Source organism: Sander vitreus, chromosome 8 (genome assembly GCF_031162955.1).
Source record: "Sander vitreus isolate 19-12246 chromosome 8, sanVit1, whole genome shotgun sequence".
Lineage (NCBI taxonomy): Eukaryota > Metazoa > Chordata > Actinopteri > Perciformes > Percidae > Sander > Sander vitreus.
In genome coordinates this window covers 6,423,759-6,438,647 of record NC_135862.1, presented here as the reverse complement: position 1 = coordinate 6,438,647, position 14,889 = coordinate 6,423,759, and the positions used below count along the sequence as shown (strand labels likewise).

The following is a 14,889-nucleotide window of genomic DNA, read 5'->3' as shown; positions in this document are numbered from 1 at the left end:
CCATGGAGAAGGGAGGCATCTTGCTGCTAATAAGCTTTAGCTACAGTCACTTTAGGACAGGCTTGAGCTATTGGTAGGCCACGCTCACGCAGAAAAATGTTGAAATATGGCAATAGCCTACTATGTCTACAAAAAATGTATAGTCCAGTGATTTATAAGTATCCAAGAGCCGCTGCTCATAGTTTCTCTCAGAGGAAAAGCAAGACAGTGTACTAGTGTACTACAGTGTAATAACAATGTAGTGTGTAGTAAATTGATCAATAAAGAGTATACATTAAATCAATTATTAAATTTACTTGACATAAATAAAACACCTTTTCACCATAAATTGGTGCATAAAAAAATATCAGAATGCTTGGTGCTCAAATTTTCCTGGGGGAGGACCCCCAGACCCTCCACTTCATATGTGTCCCCCCCAAAGGCCCATTCTGAGCCCTGCCATTACTCATTAACCACACATTTAACAAACCTCATTGCCTGGAACTCTCTGGTGAGTCCTCCTCCCGTCTTTGCAGCAGTGGGGAAGCTTTTTAACATGTCAACCTAAGAAATAACAAACCCATTAATTATACAGCACTTTTCAAAACATTGATAACTTCTTTGTCACAAACACAAGCTGTACAGCAAGAAGGAGAACTCCATCCTTTTCTACATATAAAAGTCAGTTTACTTATAACTACTCAGCCTGTGAAAACCGTTGTATAATGTCTTCTGTGACTTCTTTGGTGGAGCTTTCCAAAGTCTGAGAAAATTACCCTTCGTAATGTCAACAGGGTTGCCTCAGCTTGGACTTGGATTTAAACAGAATGCCTGTGTTATAAACTGGGGGCTTGGGGTTTGAAAAATGTGGGTAACCAGGCAGGGAGAGTCTAACTACAGACTATTGAGTTGCATTATGGGAAGGGGAGGATCCAGGAAGCTTTGGAGCTTGTAAAAGTCAGGATATCTGCTGAATCGAATTTGACCATTAGTTGGTATTATTCTTTAATGAATCCATCTCTCGATGTCCTTCAACTTTAGGAAAGTGCAGCATTTAATGGCTGTAACACTTAAATAACATCTGTAACTGCAAAATCTACCTAAGACTAGGCACTTTCTATAAAACACAATCCAGTCTGGACCAAATCAGTTTGAGCAACAGACTGAGACCTGACTTTTTTTGTAAAAACAGATTCATGGCAAACTGTAACAAGAATATTCTTGTTACATATCTACTAAAGAAAAGTATTATATTAATACTTGATTCCACATTTGACAAAAGCCTATGGCCAAATCATGAATCCGAAAATGCGATCCAGTTTGTCAAGAGCTGAGATGGCAAACCAACAGTGGTTAGCCTGTACTTGAACGTCCTCATGAAATGAAAGAGTGAGTTAGCGTGTACCTGATCTTCAAGTTGCCGGATGTTTATCTGAGCTCTCTCCTCGCGCTCGTTCACCTCCTTCAGCTGGTGTTTGAGTTCAGACAGACTAGAGGTCTTCTGGGAGAGCTCCTTCTCCAGCTCTTTCATCTTGTTCTCAAACATTCTGCGGATGGAAGAGAAACAACTGGCTCACACTGTGTAAACTGCACTTGTAGCCTGGAGCCTGGAGTGGAGGACACAGGGCCGAGGTTTTGAATCCCTGAGCTTATCTGGCAAAAGCCTGAGTAGGTAGGAGGTAACGGAGACTGGGTTCTTCTTTAAAGGTCCCATGGCATGAAAATTTCTTTTTATGAGGTTTTTTAACATTAACATGCATTCCCCCAGCCTGCCTATGGTCCCCCAGTGGCTAGAAATGGCGATAGGTGTAAACCGAGCCCTGGGTATCCTGCTCTGCCTTTGAGAAAATGAAAGCTCAGATGGGCCGATCTGGAATCTTGCTCCTTATGAGGTCATAAGGAGCAAGGTTACCTCCTCTTTCTCTGCTTTGCCCGCCCAGATAATTTGGCCCACCCATGAGAGAGAGAGACATCATGGCTTTCAAACAAGCAAAGTAGCAGTTGGTCAAGGCCACACCCCCACCCTCCACCTTGCCCCCCCTCTCTCCTCCTCAATAGCATTTAAAGCTACAGACACAGAAATGGCACATCCTAAGGAAAGCTCATTGTGGGACTGGCTCTAGTGGCTGTAATTCTGCACCAAGGCTGAATTTCGGGAAAGAGACTTCAGATACAGTATTAGGGGACCACTAAGGTCTATATAAAAGAGACTTCAGATACAGTATTAGGGGACCACTAAGGTCTATATAAAAGAGACTTCAGATACAGTATTAGGGGACCACTAAGGTCTATATAAAAGAGACTTCAGATACAGTATTAGGGGACCACTAAGGTCTATATAAAAGAGACTTCAGATACAGTATTAGGGGACCACTGAGGTCTATATAAAAGTATCCAAAGAGCACCATTTCATAGGACCTTTAATGCCTGTCCCGAACGTGTACAGTTCATCAAACCTTCGAAAGCTATTACATTTGTTCTGAGCATCACCTACAAGAGACTAATGGACTGAATAATAAAAAATAGGGCTGCACAATATATGCACTTTTATTATTATTATTTTTTTTTTTAATCGTCATTGTGATATCAACTGGCACAATATACACATTGCGAAAGGCTGCGACGTATCGCAAAAGACAGATCTGTTTAGTTGAAAGAAAATATCCGTAAAAAACTGCACTTTATAATGTAGTATATTATACAACCAACATCAAAATTTTGCGCTAAGATCATTGGTCAACCTGTTGCACACTCCTTTCAAACAATCCACAAGAAGAGCATGCTCAGACTTGCTAACGGCATCTCTTCTGACTCCATGCATGTTTTAAACTATGAATACCAACTTTTGCCTTCTAACAGGCGATTTAGAGTCCCGTTGTTTACATACAACAGGCTTAAGAACTCCTATGCATCAGTCTATCCTGTTGCTAAGCCAAAATCAGTTTGCCGCCAATTAAGATCTGGATCCTAGGATATCATGAAACGTGTTTCTTTGCCATGGCTTTTGATACGTCTTCATCTTTGTACTACATGTGTATTTGTTGTCTAGCTCTGTGTGTATTTTTCTTTTTGTTTCTTCTTTTGAGTGGAGTCCTATCATATCGTAAGTGTCAATCTTTTTTTTAGTGGTGCCTTTATATCCAATTCAATATGTTCAATAAAAGAATGTTGGAAATTATTTCCCTTAATTTGTTTTAAATTCAACAAGCGAGTTGTTGTATTTCAGGAGAATACTGATAGCAGCAGAAATGCAGAACTGAGTACACTTTAATGTCTATTTATTAATGGCAAGTCACATCGTTATTGCGATGTTCAACGTTATCGCATATAGCATAATTTCCTCATATCATGCAATAAAAAAAACTGTTTGCTGACCTTGTTACCACAGACGCCTTCCAGGTTTTACTGTCAGCTCCCTCTGGGATGGTTTTGGATAGAGCTGCTCTCAGTCTTAGCTTGGTTTCTTCAAGCTCTGCCTCAAGCTTCTCGTTGGTCGCCTCCAGAGTCGCCTTGGTCACTCTCAGCCTCTCTGCAGCTTCCATCTCCTGTATCAATGTGAAACACGCATACCCAGGTGGGATAACAGAGATGAAAACATGTATTCAGAAGGTTTTTATCACAAATGAGAAATCCTTGTTCTGAAAAAAACAAAACATTTGTCATAAAAACAATCATTGGCATAGTAAAACTCTACCTCCAGGACAATAAATAATTCTACCTTCCATTAACACCATAAACAGGCTGTGAAAGACACTGCACGCTTAACATAATTGTACTATGTCTTGCACGAATAAGTTTAAAAAGTATTAGTGTTTTTTAAACTTATTTGTCACAGTCACATCAAAGATACATTTGTTTTCAGGACACAGGATCTGAATCTATTTTCTGAATCTAGTGACCAAACACTAAGACACCAACTTTGAAATTGAACATATTAAACATTACAATGTTTTTCTTCAGAAACTGCTTTGGAATATTTACATTTTATTGTAGAACTAATTAACTAAACATATATGCAGTCACCCTTTTGATCTCCTTGCGTAGACGTTCATTTTCCATGACTATTTTCTCCAGTCCTTTGGTTTTAGATTCAAGTTTGGAGCTCAGATCAGCTTCACTTTGACTCTTTAGTTTGTCAAAGTCAGCCTGGAAAACAAAAATGATATTTAACATCCGCTGTAGTAACAGAACAGATACATTCATAAACTTGTCCAACAGAATGTATATGACATGTAAGACATGTTGTGGTCAACAACCTTTAGTTTTTCGGCTTCTTGCTCCAAGGCTGCGACCTTGTCTTGATTTGCAGGTGCGCTGGATTTCTTTAGCGTCTCATTTTCCCTCTGCACCCTCTCCACCACCTTCTTCATCAACCCAATGGTCTTCTCAAGTTCAGGTACGGTTTTACCACTTTGACCGGACTGATGAGGAAAACATTAGAAATCACTTTTATGCTCTACAGTTGCTGCTATCCAATTTCTTTGCTATTTGTTTCTTATTCAATTAAATGATTGTTAAAGTCTTTGTGAATTTGTTTTCACTTCACAAACAGTATAGATATGTATACTTGACATACCCCACGTATATGGGTCAGCTTTTTGTCCACCTCTGCCTTTTCCTTTTTCAGCGCACTGCACATCTCCTTAAGATCTGCAACTTGAGTCTGTGAAAAAACAAACAAGAGAAAAACAAAACATAAAACACTCTGCCAAAAACACTTGCGCTTACCTAAGTCAATATTGTTCTACTATATCTTTACAATTAATATATGGGGTTCTACACACTTTTGTTGAACTGTTAGAAAGTTTGGAAAGTTATGATACTGAAATAACACAGTTTTGACACAATGAATGAAGTCACTTTTAATTAAATCAAAATTTTATTATTTTTATTTGGAAATGCTTTGTGTCTTAAAAAAGAATTTAAACTACGACAAATGGTCAAGTTGTAAATCAAGAGGAAAAAAAAACGGCTCTCACTGATGAGGATTGATACCACTTTTAGACACAAGAGTGGTATCATTCTTTTAATCTAACACCTGGAAAAGTAAATAAGCAGATTTCCCAAAATATCAAACTGTTCCTATAACGTACTTTACACTGAGCACCAATATCAAACAATGGCATAGCATAGAGCAACTTCTTCTCAATGAAAGTTATGCATACTGTACCTTAAGTCTTGGTAAGTCTTTGTTGGTTTGCTCCACCTGAAAGCGCAGCTCCAGGTTCTCAGAGGCCAGCTTGAGGTTTTCTTTTTGGAGGTCCTGATCTCTCTGTGAGGGAGTGCCAGTGCCTCGACCTGAAGTCTATAGGAAGTAAAAGACACAAAATCACCCAGGCGAAATTAATGAAAAGTTATAATGGGTATAAACACTGCTGTGGAGGAAAAGATCAAATGCTCTAAGGGAGTAGAAGAACAGCTCTATTATTTCTTAGGGTCACGGAACTGTCTCTATCTACACACAACCACGGAAACCTTTAGTCCGTAACAGACGATGCAGAGAAATCACCAACGCACTAACAAGCCACGCCCACTTACCTTACTTTTAATAAAGTTTTGCTCTGCCACATCTACCACAAAGCTATCACAACACTAACACTTCAGCTGGGTGTCTACAAAAGCCTGAAGTACCTTCAGATATCTAAGAGATCGGCTCTCTCGTTTTCGTATACGATCATCCCTTTTTTTCCTGATAAAAAGTGAGTGGTTGCTCAGTACGGAGCTGGAGTCCACATCTGGTTCTGCTGAGCAGGACGGTTCTGGATTATGTACCTCCGTTATTTCCCTTGCAGTCACAACCTCTTTGTCCCTCAGATCAGCCTGTTCCTCAGCCTCCTCTGTCGTTTCATCCCTGATCCCCACATCATCATCTCGATCATCTCGTTCACCAACACCCTCGTTATTCAAGGCTTCAGCGCCCGTTGCTGCCACGGCTGGCTCAGAGGTTGACAGCACTGATCCTGGTCTTTCCGACGGATCGTCGGGCTCCGGCTCACTTCCTTTTATGGTCTGTGTTTCTTCAACCACTTCAACTTCAGAACCACCTTGGGTGTCTTGTGGATGATCTAAAGTATCTGCTTCTGTGTCATCTTCTTTAACTCGACTGGCGTCATCTTCTTCTCCGGTCACATCCGTGTTGTCTGCTGCTGTGTTTTCTGCGACATCAGGACTCAAGCGCTCTTGTTCCGTTGCTCCCACAATGCTGGTTTGGGTTTCTCTAGCTACCTGGCTTCGCTTTGGCTCTCTTCGTTGATCAGCAGGGTCTTCAACCGCTTCATGGCTAACAGAGCGGCTGTAGGACTCAGAAAGATGAGGTGCTGCATTGCCTTCACATGCCTCATCCGCAACATCACAAGTGACAGAACAAATCCTTCTCAAAGCCCAGGGGGAGGGGCTTTTTGCCTTCGCAATAAATCAGATTAAATCCAATGAAGAAGGAGATACATAAAGAAAGAGAGTAAAGAATGATGAATAGAGAGATTAAAGAAAAACACATTTTTTTTAACACATTATACAGAGAGGCGACATGAGGTCTTGTTCGGTATGTAGGAATATGTATTGTGGACTGCCTACTGGACAACCTGCAACAAATGGGAGGTACTGTAATCTCTATGTGTATATAGGGCTGAAAATAATTATAATGTTCATTATCAATTGACATAGATTCATTTTTAAATTGATCAATTCATCTTTTACTCTATAAAATGGTAAAAAAAAAAGAAAAGAAAAATGGCCATCACAAGTTGTAAGATTTAAAGGTGATGTCTTCAATGAATACCTAAAACGTTCATTTTAAATCTCATTTAACAAATTCATCAAAAAAGGTAAATTTTCTTAACCATTCTAGCATTATATGTATTAGCATGCATTTATGTTTTCATGTGAATTATCAGGATATTTCTGAGAAGATCCTAGACTGGGCAAACCCAGCCTGATCTGCCGGTGATTTGATTTCGCCCTGCAGCTCAGGCTGGAAACCTGTACGTTTATCTATCCTGCTTCCGTTACAATTTTGCGGGGACCAATCACAAACTGGCTTGTCCACCTGGCGCGCTATTGGCGGGTTTGACACGATGACGATAGAGAAGCGACCAAGCAGCTTCTTGTTTACATTCAACATAGCGGCCACCGAAGCGCAGCAACCCGTTGATGCCGCTGTCGCTGCTACGTCACCAGGATCATTGGTCTGATTGGTTGAAGGAATATCCAATTGTGTACAGAGTCATTTGAACTATGCCCGTTGATCATGCCTCTTGTGCAGTAGGAAATACCGAGCAGACTCCCCAGACTAATGTTCAGTCTTAAAAGATTGAGCTCGGTCTGGTGATAGCCAGACTAAGAAGATCCTGCACATTCATTACAATCATCATGTTCTGCATGTTGATGAGCACTTACAGAGGGTCTTGATGAAGGCTCCTTGGATATCTGGCTCTCTACGGAGTGGAGTCTCTCTTCCAGGTAGCGGTTCCTTAGCGTCAGATTCTCCATGGCGTCATCACGAGGTAAAGCCTGGTGCTGTCTGCGAGTTCACAAATAGTTTAACCATATTGGCATGCGTGTTGGCGTCAGCAAAAACATTAGTGCATCTTATTGTATGAAATGTGTTACATAAATACAATGTTACTGTTATTATTATTATGTCAATTCAGCACATTGTAAAAGGGACTTCCTGTTCATCAATGTGTTTTTACAAGTGCAAATAAAGGTTAAATATGAACTGGAAAATATGTTCTAAGTACCCAATTTACAAGTATACTAAACAATAGTGAACTTGTTAAAAAAATAAAATAAAAAATAGTAAGTAACTCTTCAAAATGTCCTAATTTTAGTGTCTTGTTTTGACTTAGTTATACTTTATGGTGAGGATTTGTATCTCCAGGTCTGAGTTCTTCTTCTTCAGTTCTTCCATCTCCTTCTCCAATTCAGCGGAACGCACTCCCACCACCTGATCAGCAGTCACACCTCGACCCTTCAGCTTTTTCTGCAGTGCACTCTTCTCTTGCTCCAGTCTACATGCACAATAAAACCATAGAAATATTGGGCTAATAAACATAGTTGCACTCTAGTTTTTGACATTTAAACAGATTTGAAAGTGGTAGTAGCTTTCCAAAGTCAGATTGAATTGTGTCAACAGATTTATTATTTCCTGATACAAACAGTAAACAGTAAAGAAACAAAACAGTAAAGTACACGGATTTTATGTTTACTAACTTCCAAAATGGTGCACTGTCATCATTAGTACAAAGTGTATAAGCACTATAGCACTGAGTGAGCAACCAGGCACTTTTTTAGTATTAAGTTTGGGTGGGATACTAGAAAATTGACAGAAAACGTGTATAGCCAAACCCTTCACCTTCCCTCCTTAACAACTATACTGTCTTATTATTATGATTTGATAAACAATTGATTGATTGTCATTTTTCAAGCAGAAAAGACACATTTTCTTTTTCAAGCTTCTCAAATGTGTGAATTGCACTTTTTCTTTGTTTTTATATAATAGTAAAATAATATCTTATTTGGTTGGTCATTGATTGTGAGTTGGTTACAAACAAGGAGTTGGAAGTCGAATAATATAATACTTTAAAATGACCTTTTTGAATTAAAAATGTATAGACAAAACAATTAAGAAAATTAATAGGCCTGATTATGATTTTTATCATTATTTCAAGTTTGCAAACTTCAGTCCCTCGTGCTGTCATTTGGAACCAAATGTTCCAAATTGCCTATTGCAGCTAAAGGAGCAGTCGAAACACGGCGGTGCAACATGCAAGTGGACCTACTCCATGTAGATATAAAAGGCTCATTCTAAGCCAACAAAAACACAATGAATCTTAGTTTCATGTGATTATACACTAATGAAAACATAATTGTGAATATCATCTTCCATATCTGCCAATAGATCCCCCTAAATCCTACACACTGATCCTTTAAGTTGAAGTCATTCTGTCATGTATACAAAGAGCAAGATCAAAGAATACTGCGTAAACGATTCAGTACCATGCACACACTGACCTGGCATAGAGGTCTTTCAGAGTGCCGAGCTGTTTCGACAGTGATTCATTCTCTCTTTCCTTCTCCTTTAGTGAATTCTTCACCTTTTCCACCTTGGCCTGCCACTTCTTACCCTCCTCCCAACGCACAATTTCGCCTTTGTTCTGTAAAACAAACGTGTTGTACATCAAATGAAAGTACAAACGAATGACAGTTCTTATAACAGAATTGATGCTCTAACCTTTCCATGATCATCCTTCATTTCAGCTTTTTTCTCCAAGTCACACTCAAGCTCCCTGATCTTCTTGTGCAGATTCTCGATGGTTGGCCCCTTTCCATCTGGTTCTGGTTGATTCTTGTTAGCAACAGAGACAAAGAGTTCCATAGCACCTTGTGTTTCTTAATTAGTGTACAGTGGAGACTGACAGTGGTCCTAACCACCAGGTATTTCATATTACTGTTTAAGTCCATGAGTAAACCAAGGCATTACCACTGCAAAGGTTAAGGTCACAACCCATGGCTTCATGTAAGCGACATGAGAGACAGACACAGAATATGAAGAATAGCTGAATAATTAAATTCAGATATCCACTGGAGGTGTTTTTAAATCATAGAAAAATGTGAGTCTCCATTATTGATGCGTTCCTCAGTTTACATTTTACAGTTTTATTATATGTCTTGCCATTTGTCCACACGATGTTATGATAATATTGTGTCATATGGCTGTCTTTGAGCGTATCAATTCAAAGCGTATGTAATAACAACAATAAGCTCCAGATCAAGGTCAAACCGAGCTGCACGCTTCCTTAGAAATCAGTAGCTTGGTGTGTTATTACACACTCTTTAGAGAAACTAACCTGAAGGGCGCTGCTGAGCCTCTTGATTTGCTGCTTGTGATCCTGGATTTCCTGCTCTCTCTCCTCCTTTTCAGCCTGCAGGCGTCTCTGGGTTTTCAGACTCCTCTGGAGGTCCTGGTTTAGGCCGTCCACTTCCTCTTTCAGGGTGTTCTCCCGGCCTCTGGCTGCTTTGGCAAACTCCTTTGCAGCTTGAAGTTCTTCATTGAGTTCTTGCACCCGCACCTTTGTCAGAAGAGGGATTTTCTTGTGATATTCTATAGTTTTCTTATTGACAACAAATCCCATAAAAAGCCCAAAACCATGAATGAATTGATGCTACTAACAGATATTGTCTGCATATGTGCCATATAGCTCTATTGTTGTCCAAAAATCAATGTCAATCAATGAAAAACCAATTCTTTTATACTACAAACACAGCCAATGTAGTTTATTTTGAGTCAGTCTCACATGCACCAATCCTGCTGCCTTAAATACGCACTAGTGTGCCAGATGTGTATATTGCTGTTGCTTTATGGAATGTTACTATTTTATGGAAATGTAATCTGAATTAATTTACTCCTGAAGCTTTCTTTGTGTCAGTCAATTAGCTCAACAGCTATTTATAAATGTCAGTAATGAAATACAACATGCATGAAAAAGGGTGTTATTATAATAAAGGGGTCCCACCTTTAGGTCTTTGGTGTGTCTGTCAACCAGCATCTGTACATTGAGACTCTCCTCTTTTTGTGCAGCGCTGGCTATGACTTGCTGCTCTGCAGCAGACGTCATTTCTGCCCGCAGCTCCAACAGAGCTTTACTGAGAGCCTGAGAAAACAGAGATCAAAGAGATGTCAGGCATGATAAATATGGTGAGTGTAGTGTTCAGATTTCATTTTACAGTTAATGCACCATTATCCATTTCTATGTAGGCAACTTCCTCTCTCCCACTCATCTTGATAAACTATTTTTTTTCCTTTATGTGGTGAAAAAATACAGAATGTGGCTGTAGTTTTGACAAATAATAGAATAATGCATGTGTCATTAAAAACGCTTTGGGCACTCTAATTCTTTGTGAAACTAGTATCCTGATAAACTGCTTTTACTTGTTATGCAGCTAAAAGGCTAAAAAGCTGAATTTATTCAAACGTTATTCAAGTTTCAGTCGCAGCATAAATTGAGTGAACAGTGGGAAAACATCAGGGTCAGGTTACCACTTCATCACACAGAATCTGGGTATTTCAGCAAGGCAACAGGGCTAACCACAGACCCCCCCCCAAAAAAAAAAGTACAAGAAAACTTTTATAATAAAAGAACAACCTTAAGCTGTTTCTCTTTCTGGGTGAGCTGTGCTTTCAGTCGTTCCACCAGATTTTTCATGGTATTGCTGGGGGAGCGGACGTTGGCCTCCTTCTGGGCTGCCAGCTCAGTTCGGAAGTAGTTTATCTCCTTCTCCATCTGGGCCATCTGGCCCGTCTGATCCTCAGTCTTGCCAGTCAGAGCTTTCACCTGGGCAGCATGATACCCCTCCAGCCTGCAACAAATCCTCTGTTAGATTGTTTTTATAAAATAGAGGTTTCTTAACTTGTGTTATTACATCATTTTAAATATTTGTACTGTGACTTTTAGTTTATATCTGACATGTGAGTGGGAAAGTATTTTTGACTTGCTCCAGATCATTACTACTGACTCTATACAGTTGGGGGCACTGTTTTCTATTGACCATGTGTTTCTTGTGTTCAGTAGCTAATATGGTATGCAGGGGGTGTTAGTCGTGATTAGAGTAAATCAAAATCACAAACACTTAAAAGGGAACATACCTAAACGTTAGCCTGCAGCGAACATAGAAAAACAAATACATGTCTACTTCCTCACTCATACAGAACTAGAATTACCACCTTGCAGTCGCAAGCCTTGGCCAACTGGTCAAGTTGCAGTTTGCATCCATGTCTGTCCAGACTTACATAATATACTCTATGTAGGGAAGAATTTGAAGAAGTTTAATAAAGGGTATTAAGATTATTTTTTTGGCGAAACGTGGATGCTTCACACACATCTTCAATATGGCAGCACAAAAGATCTATACAATCACCACAGTTTCAAGATTAGTTTCACCAATTGTGGCGTTGAACTGCGTCCTGGCGCTCAACTGTGACATCCACCCATTGTCCCTGTACCTCATGAGCTGCATATTCCTATAGGGCTTTCACACATTAGGTGTAATCTTGAATGAGTTGCCAGTTAGCCAAGTGCTTACAGTTAAATTAATGCTGTACAACATTAGGCATTTCACACCCACAACTTAAATGTGTGATTATTCCTCTGCTAATCCTGGGTTCATTTTACCAAAATATCCCAAAAAAATACTGAGTTGAGATCAGTTGATTTCAGTGTTTCAAGGATGTTAACATTAATGTGATAAACATAGATGTAGTTTAGCCTATGTATAAAAAATGTAATTGTTAAAAGCCGTTATGTTGTCTGCTGATAATATTTGCATCAATAATTCATGTACTCACTTACCTAAATAACTAAGATAAGAAACAAACAAAGGATGCTGCATTAGGAAAAAAAACCCTCTGGTTTAATAAAGGGATAATCACTTTGACATCTCGTCAGCGTGTTTCTTAGCCAGTGTTTCCATGGCGGCCCTCTGTCGCTCCAACTCAGCAGTGGCCAGCTTCAGCTTCTCTGTGACGGAGGCGAGCGAGATGTCCTGTTCAGCCACTGTCTGCTCCAACTCAGCCAGATGCTCCAAATGCTTGGTGGTTGGCACACTGATAGTGGGCTTCTTCATCAATTCCTGGACAAAGGAAAGAGGGAGCATTTAACAAAACACTTAACGCAGCATTAAACAAAGCAGAACTCCAAATTTCAAATAGCACTCAAAGATCAACATCTAAATTACTCCCAGAAAATGCAAATGTGCAAATCTATCTTTTTTTCTCTGTCTCTGTCTCAGCAAGGCCTAACTTTACGTTTAATTATATCAAATAAAGTACATATACACATAAACCCTTGAGTACTTCCTTATTTTATGAATGAAGCAGTACACGAGTTAAAGCAGCAGCGTGTGCCTGCATACCTCAATCCAAAGGTTCCTGTACTTTCAGAAAGTACTTCCCTACGATCAGGGACTTTTTGGGGGGTACAAAAGCTCCCCGGGAAATGTCCCCAGAACTTAATTTAGACCCTGATCCCTGCAGTCGAAATGCAATGAGTTCCTCATAAGATTCCTAGTTCCGGGTGAAAGTTCCTGCGGTTCAAAAGCAGCTTATCTCAAGCACTTTACTCTTCTTCACTTGTGAAGAAATGATAATTTTCCACAACATAGTTTGGATGTAGTTAAAGCTATTTCAAAGTACTGTAGTTTTAGTTTGGCACGCTACAGTTCTTTAAAGTAGTTAAGATGTAGTTGAATTGTTTTTCATTGTGAAGTAGCTAGTAGTTAGTCCATCAGTACTTCTTTGCTTTCACTTGGAGGGTTTCTGGGGGCTTTACATCTAACAGCATTCCTTTTCTTGGCTGCATGTCTCAGCTGTGCTTCTTTCTCCTCTTCCTGTGCAGTCCTCTTGCTCTCTTGTATGTTTTTTTTTGCAATGCCACCTGTCTCCTTCTCTCTAACAGCCTCTCCTCTCTCTGTGCTTTGTCCCTTCTTCCAGCAGACCTCCTGCTTTGGCACAATCTTTGTTGCCAATGTTGTAGTGAGCCTTAGCTAACAAAAACCAAAGCTATTTGAGCAGAAGAACAAAAACAGTTCACGAAGCAAGGCATGTACACATGCATACCATTGCTGTCTGTCTGAAGTGGTCCAGGGAGGTGTCAGTGTGCAAGTCCAACTTCTGATGCAACATTCTCAGCTCCTCCTGGTGTCTCTTTATCATCTCCTCCTGATCCTGGGATCAACAAGGTACTGGTTAATTGAAACAAAAATGCTTTGGATATAGAAAGATTACCTTCTAAAAATGTTATTAATTTTACTCTAACTCCAAGCCAGGTATCTAAATTGAAGAGGCAATATGTAAAATGTTTACTACTTATTAATAGATAATTGCCAGAATATTTCTGTGGAGACTTCTAAAAAATATTTAATCTAAGTGCTGAGATTTCTGGTTTTCCACCCATTGGAGACTCAAGACATTCATAAACCCTAACTCCAACATACACTGCAACTAATCCCTGATAAAATATTACTTACAAAAGTAGCTAATGCCTCTTAAAAAACACATGGAAATGAATATAAGAGATTTGTTGCATCCTTTTATCACTGTACCTGTCTGGCTTGAGCCAACTGCTTGTGGTATTTCTTTAGCACGTCCTCTTTTTTGTCAAGTCGACCCTGGAGGTCTTTGATTGTCTGGTGGGCCAGCTTGAGGGTAGGCTGATTGTCTGACTGGCCCTCTTCATGATTGGCAACGTCAGCTAGCAGGCGTTCTCTGTTGGCAGCAGCTGGGAGCCGAAGACGCAGCTCATTGATAACTCTATCCCTGGACACAACGTTCTGTTCTGCCTTCCACAGAGCTGCTTCTTTCTCTTTCAACTTCTGCATAGGAAAGGAATTAGAATTCAAACAATATGCTATGCATTTGATTTATGAGAAATACTGAGTGTATGAACAGGGAATGAATACTATACCTCGTCCAAACTTTTGCAGGTGGCCTGCGTGTCCAACACGCGGCGGACATGCTCTCTGATTTTAGCCAAAGCGAACTCTAACTGATGAGCAAGAGGCAGACTCGGGTCTGGTAGGGATCCTGTACCATCCTCATACTGAAAACAACCACAAATATAGTAATACCCTATATCGGGAACACCAGCCTGTTTCTGAATAATCATGTTTTACTTGCTGTTAATACGGACAATTTCTTCTGCAAACAACAGTTTACCTTTTCCGCATTGCTTAGAATTTCATCCTGGTGCTTCTCGTACTGGTCCAGCTGGCGCTCCAGTTCCACCTCCCGCTGATCATATGCAAGCTGCCGTTCTTCTTGAAGCTTGACGTGGCAAAAATAAGAGTTTTCTGCATTACCTTGAACACTAGAATACTACTGACACACTTCTGTACTTACAAGCTTCTGTACTTACA

General features: G+C 39.9%; 1 protein-coding gene across 1 annotated transcript in view; it reads right to left on the bottom strand.

Annotated features, from left to right (window-relative positions):
- Positions 1 to 14,889, bottom strand: part of cep290 (centrosomal protein 290) — a 42,614-nt gene that overhangs the window by 5,592 nt on the left and 22,133 nt on the right. The window contains exons 31-49 of the mRNA XM_078256520.1: positions 14,690 to 14,797; positions 14,439 to 14,573; positions 14,077 to 14,346; positions 13,592 to 13,699; positions 12,407 to 12,606; positions 11,124 to 11,337; positions 10,494 to 10,631; positions 9,828 to 10,049; positions 9,212 to 9,325; positions 8,992 to 9,134; positions 7,833 to 7,988; positions 7,375 to 7,498; positions 5,150 to 5,284; positions 4,556 to 4,642; positions 4,236 to 4,400; positions 4,003 to 4,125; positions 3,355 to 3,524; positions 1,385 to 1,526; positions 470 to 543 (exon numbers count right to left, since the gene is read on the bottom strand). Of these exons, the coding sequence (XP_078112646.1) occupies positions 470 to 543; positions 1,385 to 1,526; positions 3,355 to 3,524; positions 4,003 to 4,125; positions 4,236 to 4,400; positions 4,556 to 4,642; positions 5,150 to 5,284; positions 7,375 to 7,498; positions 7,833 to 7,988; positions 8,992 to 9,134; positions 9,212 to 9,325; positions 9,828 to 10,049; positions 10,494 to 10,631; positions 11,124 to 11,337; positions 12,407 to 12,606; positions 13,592 to 13,699; positions 14,077 to 14,346; positions 14,439 to 14,573; positions 14,690 to 14,797 (2,828 nt within the window). The remainder of the gene's footprint in view (positions 1 to 469; positions 544 to 1,384; positions 1,527 to 3,354; positions 3,525 to 4,002; positions 4,126 to 4,235; positions 4,401 to 4,555; positions 4,643 to 5,149; positions 5,285 to 7,374; positions 7,499 to 7,832; positions 7,989 to 8,991; positions 9,135 to 9,211; positions 9,326 to 9,827; positions 10,050 to 10,493; positions 10,632 to 11,123; positions 11,338 to 12,406; positions 12,607 to 13,591; positions 13,700 to 14,076; positions 14,347 to 14,438; positions 14,574 to 14,689; positions 14,798 to 14,889) is intronic.